This window comes from Gymnoscopelus braueri, assembly GCF_963280865.1.
Source record: "Gymnoscopelus braueri genome assembly, chromosome: 11".
NCBI lineage: Eukaryota > Metazoa > Chordata > Actinopteri > Myctophiformes > Myctophidae > Gymnoscopelus > Gymnoscopelus braueri.
The window spans coordinates 9317147-9334646 of record NC_137613.1 but is presented as its reverse complement, the minus strand read 5'-3'; the positions used below and the strand labels follow the sequence as shown (position 1 = coordinate 9334646).

The following is a 17500-nucleotide window of genomic DNA, read 5'->3' as shown; positions in this document are numbered from 1 at the left end:
TATCAATAAAAGCGTACAAAAAATAATGAAAGCAGATTAGGACCCATTTCAGGTGTATTTTTGATAGCTACATACCAGTGATGTAAAGTAACTAAGTACAGATACTCAAGTACTGTATTTAAGTTAAATTTTGAGGTATTTTTGGGCGGTGTAGGCGCCCCTATAAGTGGGGTTGGGACACCTCATTCCCTGTACTGTGATTGGCTCATTAGTACACCCCTAGCTGTACTGTGATTGGCTGACTCTATCAGGGACGCTGGAAGTCATTTATGCCAGGGGGGGCTGGGCTTGGCGGGGGACTCCGCACGTGCGCGAAGCGCGCGTGCGCGATTTTTTTTCACATGTGTCCCGCGATTTCTTTCACATTTTTCACCTTTTTTCACCTTTTTCAACAAATATTTTATTCCCCAAAGTTAAATACATCATTGTTTTAATATATAAGTGTGTATATAGACTTTTAAAATGATATATATTTGCTTAATTAAATTTCTCTTCCCCACCACCAGGGGTGCTGCAGCACCCTCAGCACCCCACTTCCCGCGTCCCTGGACTCTATTGGCTGACTCTATTCAGCACTGTGATTGGCTAGCGAGACACATGATGACATTAATAACCTATAAATAGGACTATGCACTTCAAAAAATCCATTTATTTTTTGAAGTGAGCTTCCATCACTGTGATGACCACTGTGATGACCACACCGCCCACTTCACACTGGGTGTGATTTTTACTTTATTGGAGTATTTCCAATTTTCAGTACTTTTACTTCTACTCCACTACATCTCAGAGGCAAATATTGTACTTTACTCCGCTGCAATTATTTGAAAACTTTAGTTACTAGTTACTTTATAGATTTTGATTATTATTACAAAACCACTTCAGCCCTATGTACATTTCGGCCTATTTGAAAATAGCAGATCTACAAGCTCACAATGCGTCGCGATGCGACGCATTGTGAGCTTGTAGATCTGCTATTTTCAAAAGATTTTATGCATTATGCAAACTTTGGGAAATTGGACATTCTTCATAATGAGTACTTTCTACTTTTGTAGAACATCTTGATACCAATACTTTTGTACTTTTACTCAAGTACATTTTGAATTCCGGACTTTTACTTGTAACAGTATTTCTACATTGCAGTATTGATACTTTTACTTAAGTAAAAAAATTTAGTAATTTTTCCACCACTGCTACATACCTGCGTAGGAGGCATGTATGCTGTAGGGGGCGCTGGAGCCACCGGCAACATCTGCGGAGCTGCATATGACACAGTCGAGTACTGCACCACCTGACATACACGCACACGCACGCGCACACGCACACGCACACACAATGGGACAAAAAGAGGGACAGCTGTGAGTGACATTCATACAAGCTACATTCAATACTTTTGTACTTTTACTCAAATAACATTTTGAACACGGGCCTTTTACTTAATGCAGAGTATTTCTACATTGCAGTATTGATACTCTTACTTAAGTAGAAAATGTGAGTACTTTGTCCACCACTCTTCATTATACAATGTATTTGACTGGGACAAAGTGTTTGACAGGTCTTACTGCGGTGTGTCCCCAGCTCTGTGACCCAGAGGCCATTTGCACCACCTCATATTAAGTTCAAACTTAGCCTAGTTATAGCTTAAACACATTCAATCCGGGAAAGTATCTCTGTCATTTTAGATTTCTTTGGCTATTCAAAAATAGCAGATATATAAGCTCATGAGCTTGTAGATCTGCTATTTTTTGAAAATGAGTGCAAATCTTTGAATATATATTTAAAAATATATATATGTATATTTAAAGATTTGCACTCGCTATGAGCCGCGCTATGAGCTTGTAGATCTGCAATTTTTGAATAGCCAAATAAATCTAAAAATGACACTGATACTTTCCCGGCTAAATGGGTTAAATGGCTTTTTTTTAAAGCCATTTAAGCTATAACTAGGCTAAGTTTGAACTTAGTGTGAGGTGGTGCAACTGGCCCCTGATACAGCACACAGGCCATAATGTTGTTGGGAGTATGTGTCACTCTACATTGCGCCACATGCGTGAAATGACCCGGTCGTGACTATTAGGAGCAGTACGTGCTATTAATACAGCACCCTGCGGGGGGCAGTCAGGGGTCAAGTGTCGTGCCCAGGGGGACACTTCCAACACATGACCCCCGGTGACCTTCTGGGTTTCCAGGTGGCCTCTCAGCTATCCTGCCGCCGTTAATTAACCACTTAAACCCCATATGTTGTTGAGCGGAGTCACACAGGGCTTGGTACTAGTGTGGTTTCTGTTTTCGTTCTAAATTAAAGGGATAGTTCACCCCCAAAATGACTTTTTTTCCCTCTATCGATTAGTCACCCCATGGAAACTTGAATTCATGGATATTTTTTTGTTTTTGTCGCATTCCTAAGCCAATAATTTGATGACCGGCAGCGGTTCCGGTAGGAGACACAAAGAGTCTCCTTTGAGTCTCCTACAGGAACCGTTGCCTACCGGTCCGCTGGTCATCAAATTATTGGCTTAGGAATGAGACAAAAACAAAAAATATCCATGAATTCAAGTCTCCATGGGGTGACTAATCCATAGATTATTTTTATTCCTTTAAGTGTTTAATGTAGAAGTAAATTCAGACTGTTTTCTCTACATTTACACATCTCAAAGTGGGATCCTTGGACCCCTAGGGGTCCTTGAGGAGGGCGTTTCAGGGGGTCCCTACCAAAAGTACTTAATAATTAGTTAGCATCAAAATTGCTTTAACCACGTTAACCCTATATTCATCAGGATTGTCTGCAAGCCCACAGAGCTTTGCAGATCTACTATTTTCAAAACAATCTTGAAGAAATGTGAAAGATTTTGAATATCTTTGAAACCTTTTATCGACACAAATCTTGTATGGGGGGTCCCTGGACTCCCTGGCACCAAATGTTTTAACCCATTAAGACCTGAGGCCGCGTCTAAAAAAAATCCTAAAAAAAATTCGGAAAAAAATATAAAAATATATAAAAAAATAATGTTCAAGATTTTTCAAAAATAGCAGATCTACAAGCTCGTAGCGCGGCACTCGGTGCCGCGCTATGAGCTTGTATATCTGCTATTTTTGAATAGCCAAAGAAATCTAAAGTGACACAGATGCGTTACAGGTCTTAAAGGGTTAAGATGGGGGTCCGGGGGCCAAATATGAACGTTAATTTGGGGGTCCTTGACTCAGTACCTGTTGCTGTGGCTGAGGGGGCGGGCCCTGTTGCTGTGGCTGGCTCCTGATTGGCTGCTGGCTGTCAGGAGGGTTGTAGACGACGGGGGTCCCGTCCGGGTGGAGGAAGGGCTGACCTGAGAGGTCAAAGGTCGTTCTGAGGTTAAGGACTGGGAAGCTCGGGAGGAGCTCTACCAGGAAGTGTGTGTGTGTGTGTGTGTGTGTGTGTGTGTGTGTGTGTGTGTGTGTGTGTGTGTGTGTGTGTGTGTGTGAGAGACGTACCAGTATGTGGGTTGACCAGTATGCTTCCAGGCGGGATACCGTTCTCCATAATGTAGGCGGAGTTAGTGGAGGAGGGGGCGGCGGCCTCCTCCGGGATGGGAGGAGAGGGGGGGCGGGCACAAGTGGGGGGCGGGGCCACTCTGTAGAGTGAGATAGAACCTGAGAGAGACGGAGAGGAGGAGACAGAAAGAGAGAGGGGGGGAGTCAGAGAGAGGCGCGGGGGGGGGGGGGTGTGGAGACAGAAAGACAACAAGACATATTATACCAACTTACTGCACGTTTTTGTGTGTGTGTGTGTGTGTGTGTGTGTGTGTGTGTGTGTGTGTGTGTGTGTGTGTGTGTGTTCGTTCGTTCGTTCGTTTGCTGGGGCTCTACGGCTGTGTATGCGCGGCTTGTTTTCATAGACCTGGTTGCTTATTTCTCTCGCAGAATCTGGCAACACTGTTGAGCCGCTGCCGCTGCTGCTGCTGCTGCTCTGTTCGTTCATCTCGACCTGGCAACTACTGTAAAGTACGCCGCTGTTTATAGACCGAAATGCGCAGTTTGGGCTGTTTTCTATGTGTCATGTTCTGTCTCAAATGTATTTAAATTAAGGAAACACAGAGAACCGACGGCAGGCGTGTCTTGTAGGGTTATGATGCCATAGCATGGGAGGACGACCGCCGCTCAGAGTATGGGAGATACTCCGCATTGGCTTAAAGGACAGCCAATGATGAAAAAGAAAAAGGTAATAACAGAGAGAGAGACAGAGAGGAAGGAGAGGGAGGGATGAGAAACCAGAATGAACTAGAAAATTGAGCACAGGTCTCCACCAGGCCGGGTTGCCTAACCAGGGCCCGCAAAACTTTGGAAGGCAGTCGTAGGCATTAGGAATGGGATAAAGTAACTCTGATTCCGACTCGTACTAAAATTCAAACTAAAGTTCAAACCTGTAGTCTGCGCGCCCCAGTTGTGATTGGCAGCCTGGGGGCGGGGTTTGGCGGCGGGACTCGTCCACTGGTAGGAGGAGTCAGTGCTGTCGGTGCTGCTCCAGGGCCAGGGGTCGTTGCCATAGCGACAGTCTGTCTCGGTGCTGCTCTGTCTGCTGCTGCCCGTCCGGCTGGAGTTGGAGCCCGAGTTGTCACGGCTCCCCCTGCAGGAGTCATGAGGAACAACACTATTGCCTTGTTAAACAATAGCCTGCTAAAGACAGACTTTATCTATCTGGGGCTCACATGGTGGCTAAACCAACTGATCACCAGTGGTGTAAAGTAACTAAGTACATTTACTCAAGTACTGTACTTAAGTACACTTTTGAGGATTTGTTACTTTACTGGAGTATTTCCCATTTCCAATACTTTTACTTCTACTCCTCTACATCTCAGAGGCAAATATTATACTTTTACTCCACTACAATTATTTAGTAAAACAAGAACCTAGCATCAGTCTAAACAATATACTATGAAATGATAATCTGTACATTGAAAATATAGGACACCAGGTAAACAATGTACGTATAGCATCTGTGTAAATAACATGCTATCTAAATTACGTTTTTAACATTGTGGTCAAGAAAAAAGAATCAAAAACATGAGAACAAATGACCACGGTACAGTATGTCTGCATGGTCGTCAAAACTAGGTTACAGTAAGTGCTGAGGCCTGAGGTGGAGTCTTCAGATTACTGTGGAGAATTGGGAGTGACGCAGTGGTGGAAAAAGTACTCAGATATTTGACTTAAGTAAAAGTAGCAATACCACAATATAAAACTACTCTGTTACAAGTAAAAGGCCTGTGTTCAAAATGTTACTTGAGTAAAAGTACAAAAGTATTGGCATCAAAATGTACTTAAAGTACCAAAAGTAAAAGTACTAAATATTTGAAAATAGCCGATCTACAAGCTCACAACGCGTCGCGGTGCGACGCGTTGTGAGCTTGTAGATCTGCTATTTTCAAATAGCCTAGGTATAAAATAGGGCTAAAGTGGTTAATGTATGTTTTGTGATATCATAATTTATATCTGAAAAGTAACTAGTAACTAAAGTTTTCAAATAATTGTAGTGGAGTAAAAGTACAATATTTGCCTCTGAGATGTAGTGGAGTAGAAGTAGAAGTATTGGAAATTGGAAATACTCAAGTAAAGTACAAATACCTCAAAATTGTACTTAAGTACAGTACTTGAGTAAATGTACTTAGTTACTTTCCACCACTGGGAGTGAGTCTGCAGTTCTAACACCGAGTACTTTAGTAGTTGCGGGCCGGTGTCGCACACAAAATAGCCAATCAGCAAGCTAGTAGATGGATGGGCTAAGTGTAAACCGGGCTAGCTATTGATGTTATTAGTGTGTGTTCAGTTCACCACCAAAATATCGGTAACTTTTGTGCCGTTTTGGTGCGGCAACGCTCCACCAGTGGTGGAAGAATTAAGTACTCAGATATTTTAAAAGTAGCAATACCACATTATAAAAAATACTCTGTTCCAAGTAAAAAGGCCTGCGTTCAAAATGTTACTTGAGTAAAAGTACAAAAGTATTGGCATCAAGATATACTTAAAGTACCAAAATTAAAAGTACTTAATGTTTGAAAATAGCAGATCTACAATTTTATAATACAACAATTTATATCTGCAAAGTAACACGTAACTAAAGTTTTCACATGACATAATTGTAGTGGAGTAAAAGTGCAATATTTGCCTCTGAGATGTAGTGGAGTAGAAGTAAAAGTACAGAAATTTGGAAATACTCCAGCAAAGTAAAAAATACCTCAAAATTTAGTACAGTACTTCAGTAAATGTACTTAGTTACTTTACACCACTGCGCTCCACTATAAACTATAAAATCCGGATGCCAACGACTCCCCTGCATTTGACAAATGGTCTGCTCGTGGGCATGCTGACTAGCTCGCCCCTTATCAGGATTTATGAGCTTCATAATATCTTGAACAGATGGGGTGCTGCCGGTTCCACGTCTCCTTTGGCCAAATGGAAATGGCCGATCTTTATAAATACTTCCCCTACAACACTGCAATGATTATCAACTATACGGTATAACTTTCACATTATTCATGGTGGGTTCATTTTTGGCATTTCCTGGTTTTACAAACTTTTCATGCACGAAGTGGCCTGTACGACTCGACTACTGGTGGTCCGGGGACCACCAGTGGTCCTTGAGGGGGTTCCAGGGGGTCCCCAGACAAATGAATAGTTAGGAACCAAATTGAACCTTGTTTGTCTGTAACTCTGAGAGTGTACAAATGGAACCAAATGGACCCTAACGGGTCCATTTGGTTCCATTTGTACACTCTCAGAGTTAAATGAACACTGATGATGATACTACTGTGTAGATTAGGACCCCAAGAAATCAAAATGGTTGAGTCCCTGGCATATCTTTTCAAATGGGGGTCCCAGGGCTAATATGTGTCAATTTGGGGGTCCTTGACGCAAAAAAAAAGGTTGAAAACCACTGATCTATCTAATCTATACTCTTAGAAAACAGGGTTCACTTTTCTTTATTTGAGCCAGATAGCCAGAGAGTTTGTAGGGAGATGGTGTCACTTTTTGTATCTTATGCTAGGCTAGATAATGGGTTATTATTATTTTTTTGTCTACAATCATCATTACTTGAACAGGACAAAAAATATGACTTTTTCCCCTGCTCATCCGAGATAAAAATAACACAGCCTTAGACGTGCCCTCTTTCTGCTCTGTACGCACGTTTCCCCAGAAGGCCCTGCAGGGAGCGTTCCTGAGAGACGCACACACCCACACCACCACCACCACACTATATACGACTATAAGATGATGTATGAGAGAGCAGACAGCCTACCTGAAGAGCTGCCTTCTCCTCTGGGTCTCTGCGTGAGCGTTGTACTCTTCCACAGACCTGCAGACACACACACACACACAGACACGCACACGCACGCACACACATCAGAACTCTGTTCTAAATGAAATAATGAGCCATGGAAGAAGGCAGACAGAGAGAGAGCATAATTTACAAGACAAGGTTACCTGATTCTGCGTGGGCGTTCTCCTGGGTACAGACCGTCTGCAACGGAAGAGAAGAGGACAGAAATTAGTCTCCCTCTCAATCATCCACCCCCCACCCTAATTCTCTCTCTCTCTCTCTCTCTCTCTCTCTTCTCTCTCTCTCTCTCTCTCTCTCTCTCTCTCTCTCTCTCTCTCTCTCTCTCTCTCTCTCTCTCGTCTCTCTCTCTACTCTCTCTCTCTCTCTCTCTCTCTCTCTCTCTCTCTCTCTCTCCTCTCTCTCCTCTCTCTCTCTCTCTCTCTCTCTGGTGGAAAAAAGTCAATACTGCAATGTAGAAATACTCTGTTACGTAAGTAAAAGTCCGGCATTCAAAATGTACTTGAGTAAAAGTACAAAAGTATTGTATCAAAATGCACTTAAAGTACCAAAAGTAAAAGTACTCATTATGCAGAATGGCCCATTGTGAGCTTATAGATCGGCTATTTTCCAAATGGCCGAAATGTGCAGAGCTGAAGTGGGTAATGTATGTTTTGTAATAATAATCAAAAACCTACAAAGTAACTAGTAACTAAAGTTTTCAAATAATTGTAGTGGAGTAAAAGTGCAATATTTGCCTCTGAGGTGAGTAGAAGTAAAATTATTATAATGAATTAATTAAAAGTACAAATACCTCAAAATTGTACTTAAGTACAGTACTTGAGTAAATGTATTTAGCTACTTTCCACCACTGCTCTCTCTCTCTCTCTCTCTCTCTCTCTCTCTGCCTTACCTCCTGGTTGAAGATTCTGTTCCGTGCTTTCTGGTACTCCTCCTCTCTCTCCTCCATGGACTTGCTCGACCTCATCTCCGACAGCGAGGGGTGGTGTCGGGACGGCTAGAGGAACATGAGACAAAGATGATGATCAGTGTCAAACCATGCACCACCCAGACACATCAGTGTCCACCATGCACCACCCACCCAGACACCCAGACCTCATTTCCACTCAGCGTTGATTTCGTCGACTAAAACTATGACGAAAAATGGCCGTCGGCTACCTTTTTTCACTGACTAAACTAAATAAAAACGAAATAAAAACTAAGCTATGATGACTCAAACTAAGAGCAAATATATTGACAATTTCGTCAACAAATAAAAACTAGACTAAAATGTTAGTGAGGGACTAGAGTGGAGAAGAGATCCAGTAGAACTAAAAGACAAAGTCATTTCATGTTTGGTTGCGCTCCGGTGTTGCGCTCTGAAAAATAGACGTGTTGTGAGCTTGTAGATCGGCTATTTTTCAGCATGCCACCAAATGTAAAATGAACCGTTATTACGACGCCATCAAGGCACCGCCAAAAATACATTTTAGTCGACTAAATCAAGTGTAGATTTTAGTCTACTGTAATCTTATGGTAATTTTTCCACCACTGAAAAGAGCCAACAGAGAAAGACAAATAAAGAAAGAGGTTTTCTGGGAGGGAGAGGAAGACAGACCTGGTCGTCAGAGCAACTTCTCTTCAGGATGGCTTTCCACTGCTGGATGTCTTCTGTCTTCTGCTCGTGGACTTCGTCCAGGAAGCGCTTCTCTGGTCTGAAGACAGCAGATCATGACATAATCATTTTTGTTATTGTTTATTCTTAACCCTATTAAGACCTGAAGAAGCATCTGTGTCACATTTTCATTTGAGCTAAAAAAAAAGCATCATTTTACACTTTGGCTATTCAAAAATAGCAGATCTACAAGCTCATACACGAGCTTCTATATCTGCTATTTTTGAAAAAAACGTGAACATTTGTGCAAATCTTGAATATATATTGTTTAAAGCGAACATTTTCAACTCTATTCGTTGCTTCTGGGGGTCCCTGGAACAAAATATTTTGAGATGGGGGTCGGCGGCCAAATACATAATCATTTTGGGGGTCCTTGACATGAAAGAGTTTGAGCACCACTGATATAGAAAGTTTTTTTCAGAATACTGTTGGGATTTAGAAGACATTTTGTAAAATCAGCCTCAGGTCTTAACTCATTCAGTGCCATTGACGTCACCGACGTCACGTTTTTATAAGCCCAGGGTGCCAATGACGTCGCCGACGTCATGAATAAAATAAATATATATTTTTTTAAATGTTCAGAACCCAAGATATCATGATTTGAAGATTTGCTGCTCCATTCATTTCTTGTTTTAACATCTTACTGAAAAAGGCTGTATCTCGCTTCCTAAGCACTTTTTTTTTTACAATGTATTTTTGGCTCTGGCACTCCGAGCCAAACTGCCAGAAATAAGTCAGGCACTGAATGAGTTGTTAAGGCCAATACATGCTCCATATGCGACGCCTGAACAAAATAAAATATTAAAAAAAAAATTAAAGTAAAGTTTCTAATGAGATCAAAACTAAGCAAACAAAAGAAAGTTGAGAGATAGAAAAGTGTATTTAGACTTCAAAAATATGAAAAGCACATTAATTATACAATGAACACACAAACAGGTAAATATAATATATACACATTGAACTGAATGGATTCAAAGGTTTTCTCCTATGATGAAATGACCAAAATAGGTCATGATACCAATATCAGCCAGGCTCTAATTCTTAGCCTATGCCAAACATGCATTAAAGTAGGTGCACTTGTGTGTGTGTGTACACACACACACACACACACACACACACACACACACACACACACACACACACACACACACAAACATAACCCGCAAGCAGTGGTGGAAAAAGTACTCAAATTATTTACTTAAGTAAAAGTACCAGTACTGCAATATAGAAATACTCTGTTACAAGTAAAAGTCCATAATTCAAAATGTACTTGAGTAAAAGTACAAAAGTATTGGCATCAAAATGTACTTAAAGTACCAAAAGTAAAAGTACTAAAATATTTGAAAATAGCAGATCTACAAGCTCACAGCGCGTCGCGATGCGACGCGTTGTGAGCTTGTAGATCGGCTATTTTCAAATAGCCTAGGTATAAAATAGGGCTGAAGTGGTTGATGTAGGTTTCATAATATCATAATTCATATCTGAAAAGTAACTAGTAACTAAAAGTTTTCAAATAATTGTAGTGGAGTAAAAGTACAATAGTCGCCTCTGAGATGTAGTGGAGTAGAAGTAAAAGTATTGGAAATTGGAAATACTCAAGTAAAGTACAAATACCTCAAACTTTTACTTAAGTACAGTACTTAAGTAAATGTACTTAGTTACTTTCCACCACTGCCGGGCCGCATGCGCGCACACACACACAGAGGATGATGATATCTTACATGCGCGTGCCGGAGGTTCTGTTGATGATGACAGCCTTGCCTGTCTGGTCCACGTTGTGCTCCATGCCGAAGTAGGCCGCCACCCGGTGGACCAGCATGCGATGGTACGAAGACATGTGGGGGAACTTCTTAAAGTCACTGAGGAGCAGAGGGGAGGGGGGGGGGGGAGGGGGGAGAGAGGAAAAGTGGGCCAGAGTATGAGAAGAAGGCTGGGAGTGTGGGAGACAGAGATTGATGGTACTTTTTTTTTTTTTTTTTACTCCAAGTTAAACTTTTGCACCCGCAGTGTTGGAAAAAGTACTCACATTTTTCACTTAAGTAAAAGTATCAATACTTCAATGTAGAGATACTCAGTAAAAGTTTGACATTTTGAAATTTACTTGAGTAACAGTACAAAAGTATTGGTATCAAAATATACTTAAAGTACAAAAGTAAAAGTACTCATTAGGCAAGAATGTCCCATTTCACAAGTTTTCAAATGTATAAAAATCTTTTGGAAAATAGCAGATCTACAAGCACACAATGCGTCGCACCGCAACGCATTGTGAGGTTGTAGATCGGCTATTTTCAAATGGCCGAAATGTATATAGGGCTGAAGTGGTTAATGTATGTTTTGTGATAATAATCCAAATCTACAAAGTAGCTAGTAAGTTTTCAAATAATTGTAGCGGGTTAAAAGTACAATATTTGCCTCTGAGATGTAGCGGAGTAGAAGTAAAAGTATTGAAAATTTAAAATACTCCAGTAAAGTAAAAAAAATCCTCAGATTTGTACTTAAGTACAGTACTTGAGTAAATGTACTTAGTTACTTTACACCACTGGTTGGGGGTGAGAGGAAAAGTGGGCCAGAGTGTGTGAAGGCTGGGAATGTGGGAGACAGAGATTGATGGTACTTTAAAAAAAAAAAATTACTCCAAGTGAAACTTTTGCACCCGGTAACACACACGCACGCACGCACACACACAAAAGCACGCACACACACGCACACACACACACACATAAACAAACCTGGCCTAGTTTGTGGAGCGCCAGCCTCTCACAAAGTTAAGTATGGAAGGGACAGTGATACATACAGTCTGGGAAATGTTCCACATGCAAATTTTAGAGCACATTTAGCTTTTTAATAACAGTTGGTATGTATGTATGCCAGTTCCATCTGGTGCATTAACATAGACAGTATAGCATGCTATATATATATATATATATATATATATATATATATATATATATATATATATATATATATATATATATATATACACACACACACACACACACACACACACACACACTGCATAGGAGTGATTCTCAACCTTATTATTTTCAAGGACTCGGTTTCCTATGCATTAAGCATAAAATAAAAAAACTAGAGTAATCAAAAAAGTCAACCAAAGAACGAGATTTTTGTACAGGATCTCCTCTCTGGTCGGTAAGAATACATTGAGGACTCTAACAGGAGCACTCATCTAAGGGTACTTCGACTTGAGTCGACTATGCATGCACCTCATGGTACCACAACACCACTAAGGCCTTAAAAACAAGGCTCCAGACATCCCAAAACAAACTGGTAAGGCTACTCTCTTGACCTTACACCCACAACTCATCTAACCCCTGCTCATTTTGCTAGGGTCGGATGGCTCAGGTTTGAGGATAGAGTACAGCAACTTGCAATGGGCCTGGTCTACAAGATACACTGCTAAATGACACTACACCACACACACCCATATAGTCAAACTACTTCAAAAAACGTCAATCAAGTCCACAATCACAACACCACCAGAGGGAGCTCCACTGATCACGTTCGAACCCACCACACGCTCACCTGTTGCTGTTGATGTATTCCACCATGTTGTGCTCCAGGTTCAGCAGCATCATGCGGTCTCTGGGGTTACTGTTCAGGGTGTCCACTATGAACTGGTGCAGGTCGATACCTGTGGAGTCTGTGTACTCCACGCTGGGCTCTGCAATGCATGGTGGGGAAATTTAAGAGTAATTTCCACTGCTTATTGTATTTTATATTGCAGGTACATTATACTACATTTACACGCACGCACGCACGCAGGCAGGCAGGCACACACACACACACACACACACACCTTTGGTTAGCTGTTTCTTTGGGTCTTTGCTCTTCTCCTCATCCTTGCAGGAGGCCCTGTCCTCCTCATCGTCACGGCAACCGGACAAAACATTCGCTTCTACAGAGGCCTGACGTGGAAGAAGAGACAGTAATGATGATGATGATGTGGTGTGTGTGTGTGTGTGTGTGTGTGTGTGTGTGTGTGTGTGTGTGTGTGTGTGTGTGTGTGTGTGTGTGTGTGTGTGTGTGTGTGTGTGTGTGTGTGTGTGTGTGTGTGTGTGTGTGTGTGTGTGTGTGTGTGTGTGTGTGTTACCTGGCAGTCTTGCATGTCCTCACAAATGGCTTTGCTCCGTACCAACTTCCCTTTGGGCTGAAAAGCAAGCACACACACAGTCATCTCAAAAGGCTGTTTAACAAGAAGCACACCTGTACATAATGCGTGATTCTGTGTGTGTTTAAGCTTACCTTCATTTTCCTCTTTGGTTGTACCGGGTTGCAGTGCTTCTGTGTAATAAAAACATATTTTAGTGTGTGTGTGTGTGTGTGTGTATTACTATACTTGTCCGGTCACTCATTCACTGCCAAGGACGTAATTGACGTGGTTTTGTTTTCTTTGGTGGGGGGGGGGGGGGTGTCGGGGCAGCCTGTGAATGATCCAAGCACCACCGAAGAAGAGTAGCTACACCCAGAAATCACGTGACACGAAAAAGAAGAAAAAAAGATCGCCTGCTTCCATGTTAAAGGATTCACAGTAGTACATTTTTTTCTAGATTTCTGTAGTTTTCTAAGTGTTTTTTCTATAAAAAAAAAACGGACCCCCGTGCGCGTAATGAGCCGAACTCCGCGAGGAAGGAGGTCACGGAGAATATTCCATGACTTTTTCTAAGGTACAGTAAAATCGCCGTTTTCGCCGGCAGTGTGACGGTTATACGGAGGAATTAATTCCGTGGCAGTGAATGAGTTATTGCAGGGGTCTTCAACAGGGGGTCCGGGGACCCCTAGGGGGTCCTCAGAGTTACTACAGGGGGTCCGCTAAATCTTTGTGTGATATGTTTTTTTTTTTTTTCCTTGAACCACTTGAACCCTAGCATCCCTTTTTCTGAGGAGAACTTTAGCCAAAAAATTGCCGATCTACAAGCTCACAACGCCTCGCGCTGCGAGGCGTTGTGAGCTTGTAGATCGGCTATTTTTGGCAAAGAGGTTTAGGCGTAGGGGGGAAAAAAAGCAGACCAAGTAAACAAAAAAAAGTTGAATCTAAAACACAATTGTATACATTATAGAGGGGGTCCCTGCTTCATCCCTCTCTCAGCTAGGGGGTCCTTGGCCTGAACACGTGGAAGACCCCTGAGTTAATGGGTTAAGTCCACGCACCCAAAGGTGCCAAAAGTGTCCTTTGCGCACGTCAGTCCAAACACCCATAGGTGTGTGTGTGTGTGTGTGTGTGTGTGTGTGTGTGTGTGTGTGTGTGTGTGTGTATAAGTGCATGCGTCATAGACCTTTCCTTAATGATTTACATAGCAGCTCTAATGGTGCCTCATGCTTGGGGACCAAAAGTGGCTCTCACCTGCTCCTCCACTTTTCTGTTGTCATGGTGACCCCCCTCCCCCTCCACCTCCCCCAACTCCTCCTCCTCCACCACCTCCTCCTCCTCCTTGGCGGAGGTGGGATGATGCAAACATGGCGTCGGCGGGGGGGTGGGGGGGGATATCGGGGGGGCGTCCATGCTTCCTACGATCAAACAGTCAGTCATCCTCCTGAAGGAAAAAAAAGAAAAAAGAAAGGCACGCTGTAAAAAGGCCAGATGAATTGTATACTTTATACTTTTAGCACGTTTTTAACGACGAGGCCATTCGTTCAAGGTGCTTTTTAAGACATTAAGACGGAAATAGGCTTTCAATCTTTCTTGTGTTTATCTTTTTTTTACTATTGTGTGCTTTTTGTCATCAATTGTAAACGTGACGTGTCAAATTTCAATCGATCAATCAAAGATAAGACATACTTTAGAAAAGGACATGAGACATGTGCTCGTGCACGTGTGTGTGTGTGCCCGTGCGTGTGTCCGTGTGTGCGTGTCCGTGTGTGTGCGTGCGTGCGTGCGTGCGTGCATCAGTGTGTGCATCAGTGTGTGCATCAGTGTGTGCATCAGTGTGTGCATCAGTGTGTCGGTGTGTGTGTGTGCATGCGCGTGTGACAGTGTGTGTGTGTGTGGTACCTTGGTATCTCAAAGTTGTTTACTGTCGGAGAGCTTCACAGGTGAGTGATGAGGTCATATATCCCATGTTCCCACTGGGCAGTTAGAAAGGCAATTATCCTCTCCTCCAGTCCAACTGATGCTCGCTCTGTCTCTCTCTCTCTCTGTCTCTGTCTCTCTGCAGCCCTGTAGCAGTTCAATGGAAGAAGAAAAAAGGCCAACAACACTATGAACAGAGAGAACGACACAGGAAACCAACGCAGAGAGAACGAGGACCGCCGTGCAACACAAGCCACGAAGAGTGTGACGCACGCTTCAACACACGTGTGTCACACAACCCCACACACACACACACACACACACACACACACACACACACACACACACGCGAGAGCTAGTCATTAACAAACCCGTAGCTATACTGCAGGGGACACAAACGACCAGTGTTTCCCATACTTTTCGGCTCAAGACCCAAAAGAGACATTCAGTGTCATTCAGGGAGTTAGCAGACCGCTTCTTGTCACCTGACAGGGAGGAGTTTCCCCGGTAGGACGTAGCGCGTGGAAGGAACACGTTATTCCAACCAGTTCCTTTCCCCTCCATCAGGCGCCCCCCGGCTGACCAAGGGGGAGGCAGTATAGAGACCAGGATTACTGCATGTTTTTTTTGTGAGGGTACCTACCCTATAGGAGACACGGGGAGAACATGCAAACTCCACACAGAAAGGCCCTTTTTTCGCCAAACCCCACCTAGGGTATGGGCACTGATGCCACTGATGACGTGGCCAAAAATGTGTCCTGACCCATTGTCTGGGAAACAGTGACATATAGACAAGTCAGGCTTGTGTGCGTGTCTTTCATCTGCATTAGCAGACTGCTGTCTGGGCATGTCTCCCCTGTCCCCCCTGTCCCCCCTGTCCCCTAGCACGGCTGCTATTTACAGCTTAGACTATGTAACTGGCAGTAATTGTGCCAGCGCATATTGTATGACTGTCTGGAACATACATCGGCTATATACTGTATATATATATATATATATACAGTACGCCTGTCTGTGCTTAGATGTGGCGTGTTGGACAGCCAAGCGTGTGTGTGTGTGTGTGTGTGTGTGTGTGTGTGGTGGGCACAGCTTCATAGTCCTGGAGCTTTTCTTAGAAACAACAGCTGTGGTGGTGGGTTGGCGGGGTGGGGGGGGGGGCTATCATCCGATCCGCCCAGCCAGCACTGATATTCCCAGAATGCCATGCTGCTGAGCCCCCTGATCCCCTGTGGTGGGAACATGGAGCAGATCAAAAAAACTCACACACACACACACACACACACACACACACACACACACACACACACACACACACCCCACTTATAAAGAGGAAATGGCATTCCGACCTTCCTCCACTTAGGGAACAGGGAACAACTGCTTCTTCCCAGTGAGGACACATGATTCTGCAGTATAACACAGAGAGAGGTCTCGTCTCTGAGGAAGTGGGGCAACAGCAACGCTAAATGGTATTCCAGGCAGTAAACGGGGGGGCTCATGGGCTGATCTGAGAGGAATCGGGGGTACCACTGGTACAGTAGCTATACGGCTCTCTAACAAGCACCCATGGTAATTCCCATAAGAGCTGTGTTGTAGTCACTCAATCGCATCACTGGATCAAAAATAGCAGATATACAAGCTCATAGCGCGGCACCGAGTGCCGCGCTACGAGCTTGTAGATCTGCTATTTTTGAAAAATCGTGATTTTTTATTTTGGATTTTTTTTCCAAAAACTGTTAGGATTTCGATTTTTTTTAAAGAATCACCTTACAGTAGGTCTTAATGGGTTAATGCACCGTGCAACACGCCGGAAAACCAGACCCCCCGCCGCCCCCCCCCCTCCTCGGAGGGGTCCTGAGCGATTTATTGTAGAAAGGCCTTCTGCAAGCTCAGCTCAGTTTTCCCCCAAGTGATGTGGAGGAAAAAAAAGCATCTCACTGAAGCCAACATTAGGTTTAATGCTACTGTAGTGGTGAGATGGCACCTCAACCCACTCTTGTCCATTAAATGCCAAATGTATGCTTCAGTGTTGATTTGGTGAATCTATCTCTGGTGGGACGCTATTTTAAAGCTGTCACGCGCACGTGGCTTAACACCTACACCTACTTAGTCACACAATGGACAATTGAGATGCATCTAGGCTCATTCCTATGTTCATACATTCACCTGGTGTGACACCCGGCAGTCAACAGCCTTTGTTGAGGTGGGACGGTGTGTTACCGCGTCCAATGCACCACTGGTATGCTTTGTCGTACGACGGAAAATAGCAGATCTACAAGCTCGCAACGCGCCGCGCCCGCAGCGCGTTGCGGGACACTTTTGGCACGCAACACCGTCGTAAAGTGAATTATAAACCAGGCGTTAGGAAGGAAAATAAAAACTCCTTTGGCAGAAAGGGGACGTTGTGTCACCATTTACGATATGATTTGCGAGACGTGAAGCCACCTGTATGACAGATTGTCTGCAGGGAGAGAAAGCACCAAGACAATACTTTACTGCACAGCAGCAATGCAGC

At 43.3% G+C, this 17500-nt stretch overlaps 1 protein-coding gene across 5 annotated transcripts in view; it reads right to left on the bottom strand.

The window, feature by feature from the left end:
* arpp21 (cAMP-regulated phosphoprotein, 21) overlaps positions 1–17500 on the bottom strand; it is a 29309-nt gene that overhangs the window by 7685 nt on the left and 4124 nt on the right. For 3 of the 5 annotated variants that reach the window (XM_080441491.1, XM_080441494.1, XM_080441493.1), the window contains exons 2-16: positions 14971–15135; positions 14323–14512; positions 13224–13262; positions 13072–13128; positions 12778–12886; positions 12504–12642; positions 10682–10819; positions 8904–9000; positions 8199–8303; positions 7455–7489; positions 7268–7327; positions 4395–4621; positions 3466–3624; positions 3205–3320; positions 1199–1288 (exon numbers count right to left, since the gene is read on the bottom strand). In XM_080441491.1, coding sequence (XP_080297617.1) covers positions 1199–1288; positions 3205–3320; positions 3466–3624; positions 4395–4621; positions 7268–7327; positions 7455–7489; positions 8199–8303; positions 8904–9000; positions 10682–10819; positions 12504–12642; positions 12778–12886; positions 13072–13128; positions 13224–13262; positions 14323–14508 — 1557 coding nt within the window. In that variant the 5' untranslated portion in view covers positions 14509–14512; positions 14971–15135. The remainder of the gene's footprint in view (positions 1–1198; positions 1289–3204; positions 3321–3465; positions 3625–4394; positions 4622–7267; positions 7328–7454; positions 7490–8198; positions 8304–8903; positions 9001–10681; positions 10820–12503; positions 12643–12777; positions 12887–13071; positions 13129–13223; positions 13263–14322; positions 14513–14970; positions 15136–17500) is intronic. The other 2 variants (XM_080441495.1, XM_080441492.1) reach the window with 2 other exon arrangements.